We start from the raw sequence: 23,417 nt of genomic DNA, 5'->3' as shown, positions 1-23,417 counted from the left end.
AACATAAAAAACCTCTTTTCTGAAAGTTGCTTAGTCCCGGGTTAAAACTCTTGGTACAGACACAAATTCAAATTCATATTCATTTTGCATACCATTCCATATCTTATTAGCATTTTCAATTTTCTATATAGCTTCTCCTCTCTTTTAAATTTTCTTAATTTTATTTTATTTATCTCATCTCAATTCAAATCATAATATTTATTATTCTTTGTCTGTTCTATTTCCAGCTATCCATTTATCTTTCTTCTTTAAAGAAAACTTCTCCTGTACACTAAATGGAGTATGATGCCTTTATCTCTTTCCCCTATATTTATAATACTTAATATAGAATGCATAGCTTACATTGGGATTCTGTCTGGTACATTCTAAAATTATACAATATTATCAATACCAATACAAATCTATTCATTAATATTAATATTCATTTATATCTTAAACATTTAACACATTACTTTTCAGTTAAATCACATACTTCTATGGGAGCACCTATTTTCCATAATTATTCCCCCTCCCACATCACATATTATAAATCATTATTTCATTAAAATGTTCCCCCTTCTCCTACTTCAAATCTCTCATTTCACAAAAAATTTCACTAGGATAACATAGTCTGATCATTAATATTAACAATCATTTATATCTTAAGCATTTTACCCATTTCAATTAAATATCATGCCTTTATGGGAACACTTATGCTTTCCAAAATTATTTCCCCCCCCACATCACATATCTTAAATCATTGTTTCATTGAAGTGCTCCCCTTTTCTTAACAAAATTTCACTAAATTATACTAAATATTTTATCACATTTTAAATTGCATATTATTTCCAATTTTCTAAGGTTATTTCTAAGTACAAATGTAAAAATACAATCTTATGTACCTTTCTAGAATCCCTTTTTCAATAAAATTTACCCATTATCTCTAAAAAACTTGTTTCTTTGCATCTTGCTCCCCACCATTAAGGCTTCTCATCCCTTCCTTTCTCCCTTGCTTATTCTTCTCCTTGTCCTCTTTAATCCCTTGTCTCTCCACCTCCCTTTTATTCTACTTTCCTCCTTTCTGTTGTTTTCTAACATAATATCCCCTTTTCACCTTATTCTTCTCTTTTTTGGTTGTTTTTCCAAGTCTTAAAGTCTTCTTTTCCGTTTTCTCTTTCTCCTTTCCTTCCCCGACCAAAGTCACTTGTTCATCAAAAATGGCTTCTTCTTTGTCCCAGTCATCCTGTTGCTCATTCAGCTTTACATAAGTGCAAACCGCCATTTCTAAAAATTGAAAAAGAGTGCCAAGAACATCCTTCCCTTCTTGCTTTTCTTTTTCATATTTTTGGTATACAAGTTTCAATCCATCCACAAGTGATGCCATTGTGTAGAGAAAAGTTTTTCCAAACAACCACCCAAGTGCTTTTAATCAGAAATAATTCTCAGAAGTTCCAAAATCACCAAACAATCCAAACAAGCTGTTTCTTTTAAATACTTTCTCCTTCTTCACTTTCTCTTTCTGGAGTTAAAGTTTAGTCACAAAGTTCCCTTTAAAATATATCTTTTAGAAGTCTTATTGATGTTTAGTAACTCTTTAGAATTCTAGGCAATCTTCTCCTTATTTTCAAATTTTGCTCCAATTTTTTCCCCCTCTCCTTCCCACTCACAGCCAAAAAGATTTTTTTTTTTCTTTAAATGTTCAGAAATCCTTATCCCTTCAACATTCAATTACCTCCAATGCAGGTTTTCGGATTTCTCTTATGATTCCTCCGCTGTCACGTTAGGAAGGAGAGTGAAACGGAAAAAAAAAAAAAAGCTTTCCCTTTTAGGATATTCGCCGCTTGTAACTCTCTCTGGAAACAATGTATCCTTAGCAGCCTTCAAGATTCCAGGACACTCTCTCTTACTTTATCCCGGTCAGAAACAACTCTCACAACTCTTGCCTCTTTCTTCCTCCTGCACGATCTTGTCCGGTTGCAGGTTTCTTCGTGGCGGCCATTGCTGACCGCCGCTCCTCTGCCTTGGGAAAAGGGGGTTTTGCCGGGTGGGGAGGGGGTCTGCAACACCCCTAAACCCCTATCCGGATCCCCCCTGTCTTCAGCTGCCTCTACGGGGCAGCTAAATCCCCCAAATCCGCAGGATCGGGGGAACCTTGGCAGCGAGCAGCAGGGGATCGCGCAGAATCGCGAATCCCTGCCGCTGCTGAAACCTTGCAAACCGGAAGTCAACCAAGTATCTTCTTAAAATATACGATGTTCCGAGTAGCACAGTTTTGTGCAGTTCTGCTGGTGTTATTATAGGGAGCTGTAATTTCTTGATGTATTTTGAAAAATTCTTCATCATGGTGCCAAGTGCCCCGATGACAGTGGGTATCATTGATATGTTTCATATGACATAATCACGTAGTTTCAATGGCCAGGTCGTGATATTTTGTGATTTTTTTCTAGTTCTTTTTCTTTGACTCTGGTGTCTCCTGGTACAGTGATATCGATAAATTGTATGCTTCGGATTTCAACGACTGTGATATCTGGCATGTTGTGTTCTAAATGATGATCCGCCTATATTTGAAAGTCCCACAAGATCTTCACATTACTACTACTACTACTACTACTACTACTACTACTACTACTACTAATTGTTATTGTTATTGTTATTATTCCAACAAAAATGGATAGAATGTCACAGGATTTCTTCTACTTTGATTATCTAGGACAATGATTGTCAAAGTAAGGTCCTGACGGTCTCTGAGACCCTTTTATAAATTCTTGATTATTATTAATATCCTGCCCAAAGTCACTGTTTGAGAGTATATCAGTATATGCTTCCAGTTAGTCATCCAAAAGTATCTTCATATCTATTTGCAACATGTTGTTGTCTGAAACAAAATTCTATTGAGTGTGGGTGATGTTCAAAACGACAATCATTGATCACAGTGTTTTAGAAAAAAGTGCCTTATGGAAATAATCACATTAGTTTATTTCACTTGGTTGCTGTGGGCATTTCTCAAACAGATCTTTTCCTTCTTTCCCACCAGAATAAGTTTCCCATGAGGCAATGTTCTATGAGTCTGACAACATGAAAGACAAGTTATCGATTTTACGACTTTCATCCCTCTGAGATAGGATTTAATTTGATTAAGAACACATGTGCTGCTGACGTCTGTTTTAAAATAATGTGCATGACTTGCACTATTCTTTGATATCCATAACTATTAAATGCAATGCTAATGAGAATTCTCGTGTTGATTTTTTAGCTCCCATACATATGTCCATGAAAATAATTGTCAAAGGTTAGGCAGTTTTCCAGAGTGTATTAGTTTCTAGTACTCTAGGATCATTTCACCTCCTGATTTAGCTAAGCGGTTAGCCTACCAGTTCATACCATCTAAGATTTATCTAAATGACACTGGTTAGCAGTGGTAATGATCCAAAAGATCAAATTCCATTAACCTTGAGCACATGCCATAAAGCATTTCTCTGATCTATTTTTTCCACTTAAGGAACTTTGAGATTGGTTTGATGTTACATGAACTGCTCCATAGTAGCTTAAATGATTTCTATCATCATTGACTTGGCTCAAAGAGCAGCTTTAAGAATAAGAAAGTTCTTTCTTGCAGGATCAGTACAATCCTATTGTGCCTCAGGATTTTATTTCATTGCATCAGTTAGCTTGCTTGGGCTTATATACAGCATGAAAGCCATTTTGTATCAAATTGGCCTTGAAAAATGACAATGAAGCCATACAACGAAACTTTGAATGAAATATAGAAATGTGGCCAGCTTAATTAAAGAAAAGCATACATCCAGTTTTGTTTCTACTCAGTAACTACTTCTAGGATTTGTGCTTAAGAAAGAAAAACATAACATGGGATTTCTGATTCGAAATGTTTGTTGTTATAGAAATGGCTAATTAAGCATGTGACAGTTTAAAAAAGGCTATATTTTATTTTATTTTATCCTACTGTGCTGAAAAAAGTTGGAACGTAATGCTTTTTCCCCCTTTTTTCTCCTCATTCCACACTTCTTTTTCCCCTTCTTTTCCCTCCCCCACTTCTCTGTTACTTTTGTACCTCTCATTTGTACTTTATATTATGATAATTTTAATAAAAGTATATATTTAAAAAAGAGAAAAGATGGGAATATAGAAGAATGGTGAATAATGACGTATCATTAATAAGCTCATATTTGTTTGTACTTCAATTACTATATGTATATCTGAGTGAATTTTATTCATTCACCGTATGAACAGAACCATGTTCTGTTTTCTTGTATAGTAAATAGGAGCCCAATATTAAATCATAATTCAACTTCATATGCAGTACAATATGGGGGTACAGCATAAAATAGAGTCTCCCATTAGCAAGGGTTCCCCTACTCTTTATTAAACTGCTTTGTGCAAATCAGGAAGGGCACTCAAATTGCTTCTTTCCTCAACAGGCATGAGTGAGGAAGCTTGATAAAAATGAGCTATTGAAGTTCCTCTGGTTTGGGAATTCAGCCTGGAGCAGATATCTTAGTGTTTCCATCCTCCTCTTTACATTACCCTAGCTCATCTTTTCTAAAGCTGGAATTACAGGACCTAAAATTCTCAGTCACTGTTTATTGGTGGTTCTGACAGGTGTCCCACCACAACTGGGGATTGACAGCTTGTAGAACAGGGGTGTCCAACCTTGGCAACTTTAAGACTTGTGGACTTCAACTCCCAGAATTCCTCAGCCAGCGAAGCTGGCTGAGGAATTCTGGGAGTTGAAGTCCACAAGTCTTAAAGTTGCCAAGGTTGGACACCCCTGTTGTAGAAGGTAGTCACAGGCTGTTTTTCTTTAAGGTAAAGGTAGCCCCCAAAAGAATCAGCATTTTTGGTGTTATTTTCACAATTGTGTAATATCTAGGTTTTTTCCTATTTATAGGCATATAATATAAAAGATCTTGTTAAGAAATATCTAGCACTTGGGTCCATGTTTCAAATCTGTATGCACCTTTTCTTTCTAGAAGGTCATACCTTCTCATCCACATTGAGTCTTGATAGCTAATAGAGAAGAATTGAAATCCATGTTCTTGGTGCGATATTCTATTTAAAGGGACTTCAAGTTATCCAAATGATTGCAATATAGTGTGTTTAGGTAGTGGGAGACAGCATCACAGGTTAAAGTCACGGTTTTATGGTTGGTAAGTTTTTGAAGAGACAATTGTTTGGTAGCAGGTGACTGTCGCATTAAATATGTCTTCTGATCTCCTCAGCTTTCAGCAGGCTCCATTGTGCAGTTTGAGAAGGAAGGCTTCTCCTTGACAGCAAAGAGAGAAGAGAAACCCCTTCCTCAAGGAAATAAGCATCTGTTAGAGTGGGCTGAAAAGGAATATGGAGCAGTAACATCCTTCACCGAATTTAAAATATCCAGAAATGTTTACATAAAAGTGGGTGAAGGTAAGTCTGTTGAAGCTTGTACAACTGTTAATAAGAAATGGGGTTTAATTAATGTTAGTCTTCAATCTCACCTGAGGGACATTCCTTGGCTCTCCTGAGATAAGAAAATCACTCCAAATGTTGTTTCCTTTGTATCCTTGTCGTTGCCACAGGGGGAAAGAAAGCAGTGTTTTAAAAAGGGTCAATTTACACAGAATGTTAACAGGGGGACATTTGGCTTTCAAAGGGTTTCATTTGATATCCCACCCCTCCAGAAGTGGCAATTGAAAGATGAGAGGTTAAAGGGAGGAGGGTTGTAAAATAAAACTTGCCAAATAAGGCTCGCCACACTCTGATAAATTGGGGTGAGTATGTCTCTAATCCTAGTGCTTGTCAAACTAGATGTTTGGATGATTGGGTGCTGATCAGGAAGGTTTTCTGATGGGAGTTGAAGGTTTCACGAGTTAGTAATATTTTTTGCACCTAAGCTAGAATCTAATAAATCCAGTCCCCTGCCATTTATACTACCAGTGTTTTTGAATAGAACTTTTGGCTATTTACATTGCAGGCATGGGTAGACTCAGGACATCAGAGAGAAGTCTTTTGCCATCTTTTGAGATTCCAGTTTATAGCGATTGAGATGGTCAACTTTTGTGTCAGATTTTTCTAGTCTTCCGTATCTGTATCTAGGTTATTGAAGATGTGATGTGAATGTTAGACTTCTGTATTACTTCAAATTGCCATGCTATATAATATAGTGTATTACAGACAACTGTATTTTCATTTATTTCTTCGAGCAACTGAGCTGCACATTTTATCTCTAATTTTTCTGATTTGCCATTTTGCCTTCTGTGTTACGATGCCCTTATTTCATAAAGCATTAATTAGTTAACAGTCTTTCAAAATCTACTTTGATGAATTTAAGTGTTCCCATTTCAATGCTGAAACTCTTTTTCCCTGTTAGCATTTGTTAGCACCTAGAGTGTAATCCCTGTGGTTTTCCGTTATCCTAGAGTTAAATCTTTTTAAAATACCTTCCAGCTGCAGGAAATTTTGTTGTTGATATATGACTTTTGGCAGCAATAATTTATTGAGGAAAGCTGATACATGATGAACATTTTTTATAAAAAGGCTTATCTTGTTAAGCCAAAAGAACTAAAGTTTACACCAGTGTAGGGTCATGTTGGATAGGAATATCAAGGTAACACCTAATTAATAACAAAGCATGATATTGCCTTCCCCATTTTAAGCAAAGATGCTGTACACATACACACACACACGCACAAACACACAAAGATCCAGGACACAGTTTCTCAGTTCAGACCAGAAAGTTGGCAATATCCAAAAGAGGTAAAGAGTTATTTATCGATTGTTTTTTTTCTTTTCATGGAATCAGCCCTTTCATTAGCAATTGTTCAGGCAACCACATATCCCAAACTGATGTTTTGCTGTTATTGTTCATTTGCTGGCAATGTTTATGTGAGTGGCATAGTGAAGTAGAGGACTGGTGAAGGTTATTGGCATTAATTTTCTTCCAAAGGAGAATTAAAATCTTCAAAAGCTGAAGGCCAACAACTGAACAGTAATTGTCACCCTTTTATGTAATAAAGAATAATCGCTGCGTATAAGAAATGGCAAGAAATTGCAAAAAATTATCAGAAATTAATAGGTCGTCCACATTAGTTTATCTGTTGAGGGATTGTTTTACCATGAATTTAGCTTTGCTCTAAAGTTGCTATAGAGATCTTTACTGGGGATAACTGTTGCCCAAGGACTACTATATCCATGCAGAACAGGGCTAGACATATAGCACAAAAAACAACACTTGCATTACTGTTATAATATCTACTAGTTCATAGTAATACTAGTAAATAAATACATCTAAATTTATTAATAAAATAGTGACAAGCAGGTAAATAAATAAAGTGCACAGACACTCCCTGAGAACCTTGTATAGACTGTCTTATTTTCCATGATGAGAAAAAAAATACTGTAAAATTATAGGATGCAATCTTATTCTGTTACGTTATCTGTTATTAATATTTACCCAGATTCCAAACTTTTCTTCTCCATTGACAAAAATCACTAAGTTCTTGATGAACCATTTAATAATTCATGTCTAGGGGGCCCCAGTGGCTCACATGGTAAGATGCTGGGCCTATACACCGCTGAGGTCGGTGGCTCGATTCCTGTGAGCGAATAAACCACGTAGGGACAAGAAAAGAGCCTCCCCCAATTGCCTACAGGTATTCAGGCATCCCTCAGGTAAAGATAACACTGCCCAAAAAAAATCCTTTCACAAAGGCAGGCAGCCACCTCAGTGATCCCTGGTTAACATGTACCATACGCTATATTATTATTTTTTAAATCCATATCTCTTATAACAAGTTTACAGACATATACATTACAACAGTGGTGTCAAACTCAAGGCCTGTGGGTCGAATCCAGGCCATGAGGTACTTAGATCCGGCCCATGGAGCCGGCCTGGAAACAGCAAAGGACTGGCCCACGGTGCTAGCAGAAATGGAGCTGGGGGGGGGCTGTCCCTCTGGACTCCGTTTTCACTGGCAGAGGACTAAAAACAAAACAAAAGGAGAAATGTTTCCCCTTTTGCACTCGGGCATGCAAGAAGGGACAGAAAAGGGAAAAGGGAAAGAGGAAAGACAAAGAAAAAGTAGGAAAGATGGGAAGAGAGCAAGAAAGGAAAATAAAGAAAAAGGGGAAGGAAGAAGAAAGGAGAATGAAGAGGGAAGGAAAAAGAAAAGAAAGGAAGAAAGGGTATAATGAGAGAGAAGGAGGGTCTTAGGGAAGTCCTGCATTAGCACTTGGCCACCACAGGTGCCCCTAATTTGAGTCCCGTGTCACGCCCACCATACCCATTCCCACCCCCAGCCATGCCCACCATGGCCATGTCCCCCCCCCTCCGAGGTCAAACACAACTTTGATGGAGCCCTCAATGAAATCGAGTTTGATACCTCTGCATTAGAATATACACGGTTTTACCAACTTTTCATTAGCATGAGCATTATAATAAAACAGCAGTTATAATATTTGGCTTATACTCCCTACATTCACAGCTTCTGCAGGAAGAGCAAATTGAAATCATTTGTACAGCTCCGTCTCCAGGTACCAATTTAGCTATTACTGAATCAGGAATCTTTGTTAATAATAATTCTTGGCTGTCATTTCAGGGTTGCAACTCATGCGACCTTGAATACCATCTCTAAAATGCAGTAGCCTGATTAGTAATAGTTTAAGCCTAATTTACCCGTTCTATAGTCGTACAGTGAGAGCTGCACAGGCTGCCAAGGTGGTTTCTGGATACAGTTCAAGATGTTGGTCATTACTTTTATCGCCTTTGTGTCTTAGGAACTTGTGTATCAGATGCCTTCTTCTAGTGGTACCTGCTGACCTGGTGAGATGTAGAAGAAGCAGCTTGCTCTGGGTCCCAACCCCAAGGAAGTGTTGTCATCAGGGACCTGGTGATGAGATTTCTCTCTGTTTCCTCTGGAAGAAGTTACTTACATAGATAATAAGAATGGTCTAAACCCTGGTAGTGTTTCAGAAGGCTGACAGGACTTACCTGGAGGATCTTTGTAGACAACATGGTTGGTTAAACAGAGGAAGTGCCACTAGCAGTTGATGAAGGGCAGATGACTGCCGTTATTCATTGTCTTGTTTACTGCTTACTGTAAAGGGGGGGTGGGTTACGTTACTTGGGGTATTTTATTCAGTTGGAGTAGCATATCTTCCTAAGTGTATCATATACAGTAGGTGTAGATGTGGATAGTAAAAATGAAAACGGTGTTTCCTCACCCTAAGCTGGACTACTGAAAAATGCTCTTTTTAATTGGGAAATATATAGAGAAAAATGAATAAGTTGAACCAGGGCCTTATTAATTAGCAGTTGAGGCAATCTTTTGCTAAGGTTTTTGCTTGCACATAGGAGCAACTGCCGAAAGTAGATACACACACATACATTAACTGTATGCATAACATTAGACACCAGAGCAGTGTAGTACACATACCCAACCACCCACTCACCCATTTTTCCACTAACTACCTGCAAAATAAAACATAGCACACATGAAGCCCATTCAGTCATATGCACTTTAATTTCATAGTAATAGTTTTTTTTTAAAAAAAGTTCTAATTTGCAAGATCTGTGTCATGCCCCTGTTGGAATCTGATTCTGAGAGGGAGATCAAGCAGCTGACAGGGAGTGGGAATGTGGCTCCAGTGACTGTGGAAGAAACTGGGGAAGGGCACAGTCCAGCTGGACATTCAGAGGAAGACCCAGGGTCACCCCCTCTTCATCCTCGGGCACTCAGGAAGGAACGGAAAAGGGAGCAACACGAGTTATGTTAATTACAGGGGAGAAAAGGGCCCTGATTCCCTTCATTAGCTGTAACTGGGAAAACAGGATTTAAAAAGGGCGTTTGCGCATCGTACCTTGCTGGAAACAAAGCGTGAATTATTTTGGTTTGTCAAGTCTTATCTGGGTTCTGGCATCCTCTCAACTCTGTGTGTTTTGTTATCTATTGAAGTTTCCATTTACTTATCCTGCCCTGTCTCGTTAATTGCTGCAGCGTGGTTTGTGTTGGTTTTTATTTATAATTTATATCTTCTTTGGGTTCAGACTGAATTTCTTCTCTTTAAAAACTGTTCTTGGTAGAGTTTTTTTCTCCAGCCGATGATAACTGGACATTGGGGGCCAAGTTGGCGGTATTAAAGGGACTTTACCTACTTTTGTGACTTTCTTGCTTTTGTGCCACGCCCCGGGTCATCACAATCTGTTAGTAGACATCCCTGCATAATCTCTAGTCAATGCTTTCCCTTCCTCCATCACTCGCTCCATCCTAACGCAATAGCAGCAAGGATGTAACACTCTGGAAAAGCAACCCAGTCCCAAGGGACTCTGAAGGGACCCAGTCTCAGCCTCTGAAAATACAGGTAGTCCTCGACTTACAATCACAATTGAGCCCAAAATCTCTGTCGTTAAGTGAGGCATTTAAGTGAGTTTTGCCCCATTTTACGATCTCTCTTGCCACAGTTGTTAAGCGAATCACTGCAGGTGTTAAATTAGTAACACGGTTGTTAAGTGACACTAGTTTCCCTATTGACTTTGCTTGTCAGAAGATCGCAGTTGGTCATCACATGATCCCTGGGACACTGCAGATGTCCTAAATATGAGTCAGTTGCCAGGCGTCTGAATTTTGATCACATGATGATGGTGATGTTGTAACGGTCATACGTGTGAAAAACAGTCATAAGTCACTTTTTTCAGTGCCGTGGTAACCATCACTAAATGAACTGTTGTAAGTCGAGCACTACCTACTCATGATGATGCCACAGTGGCTAGAATGAAGTATTGCAGGCTAACTCTGCCCACAACCTGGAGTTCGATCCTGAATGGGCTCAAAAAAGTGGGTAAAATGAGGACCCAGACTGAGAGAGCTATAAAGCTCTGTGAAGTGGTATGTAAGTCTAAATGCTGTTGCTATGCCACTCCCAAGAGCAAATTATGCTCTAAAGCCAAAACAAAACTCAGCATCTGTATCTTTTATTTTAAGTGCAAACACTCTAACCTGTTGAGCAGAGTTAAACAAAAAAACAAAAGATAAGGGACACACTTCATTAACCCTTAGATACAAAACTCTCAGGGAATCTCTGGGTCAAAGGCTAGACTGGGAAGTCATAAAACCACCTCCAGTTATCATCGGCTGGAGAAAAAAACTCTCCCAAGAACAGTTTTTAAAGGGGACATAAGTCAAAGCATTTGGTTTGGTTGCCATGAAGCCTACCTGGGTATGTCCATATAATCCACCAGAAGTCTAGTTCAGCTCAAAGGAGTCTTGAGCTTTACCTACAATGTAGATAATGTATTATTACACTATGATTGTTCCCTGCAGCTGAATCAATCCAAACAGCATATGTTTTAAGGTGATACCAACATGATGAAAAAAGCTGCCCCCTTTTTGACTTATTTATTTGCTGGTACTGATGACTGAAAACAAGAGGATGTTCCAGAAACACACAGTGAAGTTACAAAATCTCCTGCAGTGTTTTCGCATTCAAACGCGTGGTGATATTCTCCGAGAACGGGCTGGAAAGCCATTTGCCCATTTGAAGACCTTGCGTTGCCTCCATTGAGCATCAATTTTGCGTGTGTGCCTTTTTGAGTACGTTAATCTGAGTGCAAGCTGGACTTCTTCAGGATCACTTTCCATTGTCTGAATGGGAGGAGTTGGCAGAATATCTCTGCAACTTTTGAGATCCCATCTGGCAGGATACTTAACAGATGTTTGGGGAGTGCTCTGTCAGACTCCATGAATAGATTTACTTTCTCATGGCTCACACAGAAGGATCCTCCAGAGAAGAAGGCAAAGGGACACTAAAACTGAGTTAGGATGGAAAAGATTAAAAATAAAACTGCCAGTCTCGATCCATTCATTCAACGTCTTTGGTATGATCAGATGTGAGTGACCATACTCTCTCTCTCTCTCTGTGTGTGTATAGTTCTAGTTGCTATATCTCAAGTTGGATATTGGAAAACTAGAAAAGATCAACTCAAACAATCAAAAGGCTGGAGGAATTCCCCTATAGGAAACGTTTAAAACGTTTGTGGCATTTAGTTTACTAAAAAAAAAGACAAGGAAACGAAAATAATACTGTAGTTCCCTTTTCTATTTATTTTGTAGAGAGTGCTACCTGCTTTTCATGAAAATCATAATGATTCCAAAGTAGAATATAAAACAGTAATCCTAAGTAGATATGATGTGGAAGAAGTCTATGGAGATTGAGTTTCTCTCTCTTTCTTTTATAATGCAGGCAGTCCTCGACTTAACAGCAGTTCATTTAGTGACCAAAGTTAGCATGGCACTGAAAAAAAGTGACTTATGACCGTTTTTCACACTTACGCATCTCCATGGTCACATGATCAAAATTCAGACCTTGGGCAATTGCCTCATGTTTATGACGGTTGCAATGTACCGGTTGCATGTGATCCCCCTGTGAGCTTTGAAAGCCATGTTGAGATCAGATGCTCCCACCCTGCCACATTTGGGCCTGGGAAAGTGGGAGGGGGGAATATTGGAAGATATCGACTTAGACATAATAATATTCTTTTTCTGATTCAAGGTCAGGTTGTGTTGCACATAACTGAGAGGAAGTCTTAACTGGGGATGGATGGTGATTGGCTCATGTGATGCGATGATGGGTGCAGGGCATGGATTGTGTAGTTTTTATTTATTGCAAGGAACTTTCAGATTCCGGATTCCACAGTTGTGCCAGTTACTATCCAAAATAAAAGGAACCTTTAAGAGATGTCTATCTCGGAGTTATTGGGTGGAATGGAGTGTTGCTGGAATGCTGACACCCCCTTGGCAGCTTTCTGACAAGCCAAGTCAGTGGGGAAGCCAGATTCATTTAACAACTGTGTTACTAACTTAACAAATGCAGTGATTCATTTAGCAACTGTGGAATGAAAGGTCATAAAGTGGGACAAAATTCACTTAACTATCTTGTTTAGCAATGGGAACTTTTGGGCTTAATTGTGGTCGTAGGTCAAGGACTTAATTGTGGTCGTAGGTCAAAGAACAGTGAGACATTCATAACATGTTGTATTGCTTTAATTAACAGTACAAAAATGGAAAAAAGTACATCATACAAAAATGGGGAAAAGGGATAAAAAAAAGAAAAGTAATTAAAAAAGGAAAAACACAAAAGTAAGCAGAGAGGAAAGCAGAGGAAACTAGAAAGCATCTAGAACCTATTGCCATATAAGGAATTAATTTCTAAACATATAATTAATTCTTGACTACATGAATTAATTTATTAGACAGGTCAAGAGCTAGTTCGTAACCAGAAAATGAATATGTAATTTCCACATTAGAAATCTAGGATTGCTTTGTCCTTCTAACATTGAAGAATGAACACAGTCTTTTTTGCGTGTATTCTTGGGGCGGGACTTGTATTTGGGGATATTTGTCTATTGTATTTTTGCATATGTGTTGTAATAAATAACTTGAGCTCTGTAATGTAAGAGTTCTTGTTTTCGGAGAAAGTGTTCCATCGGTAGCAATGGTGATTCTGAAAGGTCAAAAGTTGACAATTCCCTAAGATAAGCCGTCCCATCTGTGCATTAGGTGGAGCTATCACACATTATGTCACTCTCTCTGTGATTGCAAGCCTGGGTTAAAGCAAATTTGGAAACAATGGTTTGGAGGAATAAGGGAATTTGTTTTTCTCAGTCTTTCACTATTCTTTGGCACCAAAGCTTTGCTTGAGATTTGAAATGGTGTGAGATATTGTATCCATTATTCAGACACCTGATGTGCATATTTAAGCTAGACTATGCTTTGCTATTCTTTACCCTTAGTTATGAATTCTGTAATATAAAAACTTTGGATCTCCATGTTAATTGTTGAATTGTAACTGTGTTAACAAAAATGTACTATAATCATCAGAAAAGGCTTGAGTAACATGAACTACAGACACGGAAAATGCCAACAATTAGATTTCTCTCCAGGCTTCTTACTCTGCACTTACTCTGTTAGTTTTAGAACCTTTTCTTAGAATTGAACAAATAAAATCAAATAGAAAATGGAAGGAGTATCTTGACTTTTAGCATATGTGAGATTTTTTGAATGTGTTACAGGTAGTGGTATAAATTACTACATATTGGTATGACTTAAAATTGATTAAATGTATAAAATGTACAAAAGGGAAAAATCAGTTCTGAACACAAAAGAATATTTATTGTATTTAGTTTGGGCATCACTGCAAATGTAATCTGTATAATTGCATTTGACAATCTCAGGTAATTAAAACCAATGTATGAAATAATTTTTCTTTTTTTTCTTTTTTTAGTTCAACTTTTTCCTACAACATGCAACATAGAAAAGAACTTTATTTCTTTAAACTACCTTGCGGGATACCTACAACCAAAGACAGCAGAGGGATGCATTATTTCTAGGGTGGCCCATGATAAAGAAGTTCATATAATTGAACTTATTGCACCTGATTCAAACAGGTAAATGTTTTAAATGAAATTATATTTCTTCAAACTGGGAAGGGACTGGTTTCAGCCCTACAGCAGTTTTAAAGGCACCAAGCCCCATGTTGTAAAAGTCACATAAAAAGTATAAAAGTACAACATATTGAAGTTGAGACTAGATTTTATAGACATTTGATACAAATTTGTAAAAGAGAATAAGTAGAAAACCTACCATTTTATAATTGGAACTGATATGTTGATGTTTTAAAGTCATAAATTCAATATCTTCAACCTAACATTTCAAACACGGGATAAATCTAATGAAGCAAATCAAATTAGATGTGTCATTTTCTCTTAAAATGATGGTTTCAGTGCCAAATTGTAATAAGCACAAAAGTCAGCTATATAAAGGATTGGACATCTGGCTTAAACATCATGTAGCATACAATAATTGGACATAAGCTTAAAAGTTGTTTGAAGTCCTCTTTGCTTCCAAATTATACCATGATTAGGATTGAATGCTGGGCATTTATCTTTTATTATAAGAAGCTGTCATAGCTGGTGACAATAAGGTTGGTATTGTAGGAGAATGAGTGCCAGAACCTGAGGGCAGAGTTAAAAGGGATATCAGCCTAGAATCCCTACATAGCCACAAGGTGATTAAGTCCAACCCCCCTTGAATCCTATTGCTCCTTATCTAACTCCAAGCAGGTGCTATTAGTTGAGAATATTCCTATGCAAAGACATGAGTAGCAATAAATCAGTTTAATTGGACCTTTACCTGGGCTGGACTGGTGTCTATTTATTCTTAACTCAGAAAAACTCAGGAGGGTTGGACATGATTCCTACTAGGTGGGAAATGCTGAAAATTAAACTAGAAAGTTGATCAAACATCATGGGATAAGGTAATACAGAGACCACATACACGTTTTTGTTAACAAAATTATCCATCAAGAATTGAAATAGTTTTATGAGGCTGGCATAAAGAGATAGAAAATAGTAGTCCAAGGGATAAAGGGGAATAATATAAAGTTGTAAAAGGGTTGAGAAGAGAGAATAGGGCTCACAATCAGGAGTTGGAGAGCAAGAAATTGGCTATTGATTTAAAGCAGGCAACAAAATATTTGGCAACAAAGTTAGCATATCTCTCTATCATTTTAAAAATGAAGTAAAACTACAAAGATTCAGTAATTCTGTGTTTATAGAATTTGCTTCTAAAATCCAGCAAGCAGATTGAACTCTTCAGGCTGTTTTGCTGTTTGCCAAACTATGGTTTTGAACTTTGAAGAGACAGCAAAGTGACTTTTGCTTCATACTAAAAGTACCAAAAGGGAACAGAGGTATAAAAATCTGCATTTAAAACTTCTGATGCAAAATAAGATAGCTCTTTTGTGCAGATGTGAAAAGCCAGCTCTAAGTGGTTTTCTTGAACTGACACCAAAACAGAGAAAATGTGCGCTCTTTAAATGGGAAAGACAAGCTTTCTGAGGAGCATTATCAGTGTAAAAAGTATGTTGTTTCCATTGTTATTTAAAATTGTTCTAGCAAGTGTGGTGGAACAGTCTGTTTTGCACATGCTGGATGTCTGGGATAATCTCCAGTGTTTTAATCTACTGGCCAGACACTGGGAACATGATGGATTGGAAGAAGGTTGAGAGCAAAAATTTTCTGGCATGCAGGCTGACTCTGCCTTGCTTTTCCACATCCAGCGCTTTCCAGGTGGATATCATCATTGACATCAGACCATCTCGGCCAGACACCACACTTGTCAGGGATCTTGTACTTATCCTCAAGTGCAGAAAGTCTGTCAACTGGGTCATCAAATCCCATGACGTGCAGGGGAGGTTGGAAGCCATTGTAAGTAGACAGTGCCCTGCTTTGTGGTCTGGAGGAGGCATGGGTCTGTTAACAGCTCCTGCTTTGCTGTGTACAAGGAAAGGCCTGATAACAGAAAGGCTGACTAAATCTCTCCCTCCTCTTTTGCTAATGTTGTTGGTGCTTTGTTTTCTTCTAACCTACCAAGCAGCTTGCTACCGTGTAAGGCAGGGGTGGGGAACCGATGGCCCTTTTATGACTTGTGGACTTCAGCTCCCAGAATTCCTGGCTGGCTCAAGAATTCTGGGAGTTGAAGTCCACAAGTCATAATAGGGCCTTCGTTCCCCACCCTGGTGTAAAGGATGGATCAGCGTTCATTTCTGAAAGCCTTTATAAAGCCTTGGGGGTACATTGCACCCTGTTCTGTGCACCTGTGGACTTTGAACCTTTTCTTCAAGCTCTTCATTCAGCAAGAATCAAGTTGTTAAATAATATTTTTATTTAAATATTAAGAGCAATTTGAAAGAGAAAGGGTCCCATGTATGTGAAGTTCCTGTGTTGTTCCAGTCACAGTTCTAAAAGCTGAAGAGATTCAGTGACTATCAGATTCCTCCTGCTCCCAAGAATGCATTCATAAATGAAACCATCTATCTTCCGTCTGTCAGTTTAATTTATATGGCTGCTCATGTCACAAATGTGATTCTGAGAGGCATACAATAGAACCAACAATTGCATAGGACAGTGCTTGCCAGTTGTCAGTTACACAGTATTGCTAAATAGGGGATATTTCTCACTGACAATAGCTCCAGTTTAGCATTTGGCACTTTGGGGCAGGTGCTGGGATCTCATTACATAATGTTAGAATCTCCTTCTCTTAAATAGAGTAAAAATTAGGCCTTCTGAGCAGCTTTACACAACTGGGTGTAACTGCCCTTTTCATTTCTCACAGCTACCTGCTTGGGGCCTTGTGAAAAATGAAAACAATTGCTAGAAATACTGCAGTTAGGCCCATCAGAGGACTCCAAGGCAGCCTAAACCTTGTTTACATAGGACTTTTGTGATAGGTGTGCTGCTCAAGAAAATCAGATTTCTCCTACTGCATGAGGATGTTTAAGTCAAATCACACCACGCTAAAAGGTGTGATTACATGTTTAGACTCGGATATATGATTAAAATCAACAACACTTTGAAGGGTTTTCACTGACGTGAAAAGCAAAGAGAAAGCACTGACTGAATTGGGATGGGATGACCTGCAGTCTCAGGGTTGCTTGGAAGAGAGAAACTGATGGTTTGGTAATAAAATGAAAGGAGAAAGAGGAATGTCAGAAAGGGGAAATGAGCCCATTACAGAGGTGATATGTGTCTGACATGCCTCTGGATTTGGATTCCTTCTGTGCTTTAGCCCCGCTCACTATGATTCGTCAACAGATTATTTCTGAGAAAATGCTGTCTAGAATAAAAAGATTGCCCATCCCTAAAGGAAAAAAATAAATGGGAATAGAACTACAATAGCTTAAGCCAGGGGTGTCCAACCTTGGCAACTTTAAGACTTGTGGACTTCAACTCCCAGAATTCCTCAGCCATCAAAGCTGGCTGAGGAATTCTGGGAGTTGAAGTCCACAAGTCTTAAAGTTGCCAAGGTTGGACACCCTGGCTTAAGCTATTCAGTTCAATAACTGGAAAATCCAAGGCAGTGACAAGCTTAGAGGTAGATCAGTTCTCTTCCTGAAGCATTTCCAGGAACCTGATGCATATTGAACCAAGGACATTGTATTCAGTTCAGGCCTGTTCTTATCACACTATCTTCAGTCCTATACATATTTCCTTTTATGCAGCAAAGTATGGTTTCTGAATAAACGTTTTCCAACTATTGCTTAAATGCAACATTGCTAAAGTGTCCTGGTTTGGGGATTACCAGAAGCCTTTTTTCAAACTTGGATGTATGTGTAGTATTTTATTTTTATTGCACACTTTAATATATTGCTCTAATTGTGTTAACTGCCCTAGTAGAAGACATATATTCTTTTCAAAGACTGAAAGATTACTTGGGGATGATGTTCAGTTTTGCAGATGTTCCCCTGATTGTCCAAACATTCTGAAATCAACAATTACAATTTAATTTAACTCCTGCTGCCTGAGAGGGACAGGTAGTAGAGGAGAGACAATCTTATACCCTGCCAATCCTTAGTAATGAATTATAAGCCATAAGAATCATTACAGTGTCTTTTCTGTCCTTTCCCCAACTGACTGGAAATTCTGAGAACTGAACTTCAAACATACTTAGAGAGCATCAGGTTGCAAAAAGCTGTTGCAGTATGTATTTCCTCTCAATTATCCTTTGGCATAGAGGATTTTATTCTGTTTGCTAAGTGCAGTTATGGCACTATATGATGCAATCAACTCTTAGAGCCATTGTATATGTTAATGGTTATCAATAGAAGAGTCTCATGAAGCTGCGAGATTCTGTCATATGTCTATTCCTCAGTTGAAATTGTTTGAACATATCTTACACATTACCCACTAAGTTTTGTTCCTTTCGATAACATTCCTTGTGTGGACAAGAAAACATTGATTGAATGGTACAAAATAAATGAATGAAAGCAAGGTTTGATCTGGAGTGATAGTTAACTAAACCTTTCAATTTACAAAACCATTAAGTTTTGTAAGAAACAAAACTCTTATCTAGAGCTAAAGTTTTTATTTTCTGTTTTATAGACATCAAATGGGGTTGGCTTTGGAAAAGAAACTGAACGCTCTATGACCATGAGTAAAACCATAGTGTTTGATATGCCTTCCTCTCATGAGAATTTGATTGCCTGGGCATATGAGCATGGTCACTACCCAGTTACTACGTACACAAAAGCACCCCTTGCTAATAGATTTCACCTACAACTCGTGGATGCAGGTAAGGAGGAACATCAGATCATATTAAATACAACAACATTCTTTTGTTCCCTGGGGTCCATTTTCCAAAGGTCTTGAATTGAGAAGATACTTGATGGGTGTTAGGTATAACATTGATACCAAATATGGTTTGGGTGAATAAATATATAAAACTTAGATATCATGGTTTAAGTGCTTATCACTTTAAGCACAATGCTGCAGGCAATTAGCCGATTAAGGGTGCAGTTAGAAGTTACAATATAAGGAACCATTAGAAGCTGGAAATCTTGCTGCGACTAACTGTGTCTTACTGTGACTAACTGTGATTACTGACTGTGAGTGCCTGTGACTGAACTGTTCTTGTTTGCTACTGTTTGCTGATTTACTGCGTAATTCTACTGTTCTACTGTTTGAACGTCTTGTTGAATATCCAGCGATTGTTCCTCTGGAGAGAGGCACCGGAGGAGGAGAAGATATCTTTATCGGCTGATAAAGATATTGCAAGGACTCTTAACTTGGACTATACTAGTGAGTCTTACTGGATGGAAATACTGTGAATGACTTAATGGACTGAATGACAATGCTTTAAACTCTAAATGGATTAAAAACTATTTAAACTACAAACAGTGTTTGTGTTCAGTGTGTGTATACTCTGGGGCCCTTCCTGGCTTGACTACTGCTGCAATACTCTGCTAGGGGTTAATCCCCAAACCCTAACAATGGGCATTTTTGCTCCCGGAAATTACAGTGCGGAATGCCACATTTGTCAGATGATTCTCGGCTTTGAACTTTATTTGTCAAATGTGCAATTGTCCTGAGCTAAGGATGCTGAGGGAACTCATGCTTTTATATTTTGCATACCATGCCACGGCTGTTTTTATCCCTCCAAGAACAAGGAAATAAAAGAAAGCTAGTTTTTCAGGAGGGATGAACACTGGGTAGGTTGAAGGAAAGGATATGCCCCACTAAATGAGATACCTTCGTTGTTGTTTTCTGTGAAGAAAGAGAAGTGTCAGGTCCTATTTGTACTTTAAATAGGATTCTTAACATAATGTCTGTTTCATGCATCCTGCTAAGTTGGCATTTGTTATAGTGATTTGTTATAACCATGATTTGTTGAGAAAGCCAGGAACAAGAAAAAGCCAGTTTTGCCGATAAGTCTTATTGGGTAAATTCTTAGGATTTTTCTCTTTGTTATTTCTGCCAGCAACAACAAGAGCTAAGTTGAGTTAAAGACAAATTTAGGAATAAACCATTGTTACACATTCAGACATAATAAGAGATGGTTAAAACAAGCTGGGAATCATAAACTGTATCAAATATGGACTTGTTGCAAGAAAAATAGGGCAAAGAAACTATTTCTTGGGAAAGGAAAGAAATAATAATAATATCATGGTTTAACGTGTCCCAAAAGTGCTTTTTCAACCATGAAAAAGGCATGGCCTAGATGACTGAGAATCTCCATAGACATGGTTTAACATGCTTATGTGAACAAATCAGTGCATGACTCTAGTTATGAATAAGTTGAATGGAATTACTATTTGTAATTTCTCTTTTTCTGTAGAAGAAATGAATGATGAAGAAGAAGAAGAAGATTTTCTTCCACCAGAGCTGAAGGAACTGCTGCATGGCATTAAAGCTCCTCCAGCCCCACGTTTGAGTGAAGACATGCGCTTCAGTTTTCTTCATGAGAACAACCAAGGCTCCTTCCCATCAGCCGATACTGTTGACCCAATCATGGCCAGTCATGGTTTTGAACAGCTTCTTCCAAAAGACCCGGAGCCAGAAGAAGTACAGGGTAGCATTGATGTCGCCATGTCTGTGATATGTAACGATACGTCCATGATGGTAGCGGTAGCAAAAGACTCCCTAGAGGTTAGCATGCTATTTTAATTTCATTTCAAAAGGAATTATTTTGGATTCTGGGTGGTCATATGGATATCGGTGCAAGGCTGGGATCACCACAGCTGCTTTGTACTGCTTGGGGTTCCCCTTGATTGTTTTGATGAATATGGTTCTGCTGAACCTCAAGGCAAAAGCCATTCTTCTTGTCAGCTGAACAAGGGTCATGTGACCTAAGGGACCATTAGTGTTCCATTTGGCTCTAAAAAGTATTGATGCTCAGCTGAGTCCACAGTCTCAGCACTGCAGCTTTTCTTCAGATATGGCTCAAAGCCTAGTCAAGAGAATAAAGCCATAGTTTTGAGATACTAGAATTGACTGTGTCATTTCAAAGAGCTGGTCACTTTCTGAAACACTCTCTCCATTTAAAAGTCCACTCATCCCACAAAGAGGAAATGGAAATGTTTACTGCCTTCCTCCCTTCTATAATAACTTTTATACATGTAAAGAAGGTTCATTTTGCGTGTAACTGGATGGGAACTTCAAAAAAATCAATTTCTCTACGGTATTTTATTCTGAAATGTTCAAGTCTAATTTACAATCTCAAGGATCTTGAAATTTCATTCTACTGAATGGGTAGACTATCCAATTGCTTATCAGCTGAATACCTGCCCTGCTGGTTTCCTACTTCATTCATTGTGACAACACAAATAATCATACAATATATTTCCAATACAGAATTTCTCAGAATGCTTGGTACCAGTTGTTGCTTTGTATCACTGTCCTTTGCTGTTCTGATTAGTGGTTCGGGTATAACCTTCTGTCTTGTTCTGTTTCCTTTTAGGCTAGCGGTTTCTTTGGGACACAGCTCTCTCTGCTGGATCCTAATTGCAGAGCTAAAACAAACAGGACCCATTTTATTCTGGAGTCATCTTTGCACGATTGTGGGACCCGACAGATTCCCTATCCTTTGGATAACATTGTCTATCTCAACTCTGTGAGTTTCTTAATCTCCTAGAATACTGAGATGGAATCCTAAATCTCTCTTTCTGCTCCTTAGCTCTTAGAAGACATCAGGAGGAGGAGCACAGAGTGTTTCTCTGATGCAAAGCTAGTGAAACCTGCTCCACATCTTTTTCCAGATTTATAGCTAAAAACAGTGAAGCGCGAAATACACAAGATGGGAGGAATATTTCCTAGTGGCTTTTTAGTCCACAGGTTACCGTTATAATATCTTTCATCTGATACATGTACAATGTTGACTTCTAACAAGAGACAGTGGGGTGGTAGCACTATCTCATTCCATTCTTCAAATATGGTTATATATGTCTGTGAGCTAAAACTTGCCTCCCCAACCTTTTGATTGTCTGAATTTTTGCATATCTTTGTCCCTGAAAATTACAAGAACTTCATGTGGGTCCTATAGATTTATAGACAGGGTCTGATCTTTTGTCTATTATTTCTGAAATAAAGTCATCCAACTTGCAATAAAAACATGGCAGTATCCGCAGTAGCAATAGCACTTAGACTTATATACCGCTTCACAGTGCTTTACAGCCCTCTCTAGGCGATTTACAGGGTCAGCATTTTGTCCCCAACAATCTGAGTCACCAACTGCAGAAGGATGGAAATGATCATGCTAGAAGACCCTCAAATGTTTCTGAAGCAGTTTGGCATGGAGGAATGGGCCAAAATTCCTACAGCACAATTAAAAGACTGATCACCAAGAACTGTTTGGTTGAAGTTATAACAACTAAAATAATGCCACTAATTAAGGAATCTACGAGTTTTAATTTTTCATTCTAGCACTTTGCCAGTTGGGTGACTTTGTTTAGGATATATACCAAGCAAGTGTGAAACTTTAATATTAGTTTGTCACACAGATTCTATTTCAGCAGAGAATATATATCTGATAACATTCAGGGGCAAAGGTATGCAAAAATCTGCACAAGGACAAATATTTTAAATAGAACTATATGATATCTCTTTCAGTTGCTCATCATTGTTATATGGGATTGGGGTGAGAGTATTTGGATAATTGCAGTAATTTTTCAATATTAGATGCAAGCATGAACTTATTTAGAAGTAAACCAAATACAGTAACTTGGCAATTCCAAAGTTATATTTTAAGTTAAATCATATAGTATATGCTTTTTGGGGAGGGGCTTCCTGGTATATGCTAGTTATGTCGAATATATTTTCAATATTAATGTATATTTGATGCTGAAAATTTGAATCCAGTTTGGTTTTTCCAAGTGTGTAAGCAGCTATGCAAGGTATTGTGCCTAAGTAAGATTTTTCCCTTCAGTCTGGTTCAGGATTTTCACTGTGACTTGGGTAGATGTTGGCCAGTTCAGGTAAACAAGCATAACTATGTAATTTCAGCACATAGTGACAATTTTGGCAAATGAAGAAAAAGCTGTTGTCCAACTCAAATATAGCTAAGGCAACCTGATCAGACGTAGCCTTATCCAATTTTTTTCAAAAGGCCATTTAAAAT

The 23,417-nt window shown here is 38.1% G+C and overlaps 1 protein-coding gene across 5 annotated transcripts in view; it reads left to right on the top strand.

The window, feature by feature from the left end:
• Positions 1-23,417, top strand: part of TGFBR3 (transforming growth factor beta receptor 3) — a 165,752-nt gene that overhangs the window by 120,504 nt on the left and 21,831 nt on the right. For 4 of the 5 annotated variants that reach the window (XM_087960597.1, XM_087960600.1, XM_087960596.1 and 1 more), the window contains exons 5-10: positions 5,217-5,400; positions 14,251-14,413; positions 16,087-16,234; positions 18,908-19,097; positions 20,640-20,950; positions 21,762-21,914. In XM_087960597.1, coding sequence (XP_087816723.1) covers positions 5,217-5,400; positions 14,251-14,413; positions 16,087-16,234; positions 18,908-19,097; positions 20,640-20,950; positions 21,762-21,914 — 1,149 coding nt within the window. The remainder of the gene's footprint in view (positions 1-5,216; positions 5,401-14,250; positions 14,414-16,086; positions 16,235-18,907; positions 19,098-20,639; positions 20,951-21,761; positions 21,915-23,417) is intronic. The other variant, XM_087960599.1, reaches the window with a different exon arrangement.

This window comes from Notechis scutatus, chromosome 3 (assembly GCF_049901735.1).
Source record: "Notechis scutatus isolate UNSWTSFEM ecotype Mainland chromosome 3, rNotScu1.2, whole genome shotgun sequence".
Lineage (NCBI taxonomy): Eukaryota > Metazoa > Chordata > Lepidosauria > Squamata > Elapidae > Notechis > Notechis scutatus.
Note: the sequence above shows the minus strand (reverse complement) of the source record. Positions and strands in the feature narration are given on the sequence as shown.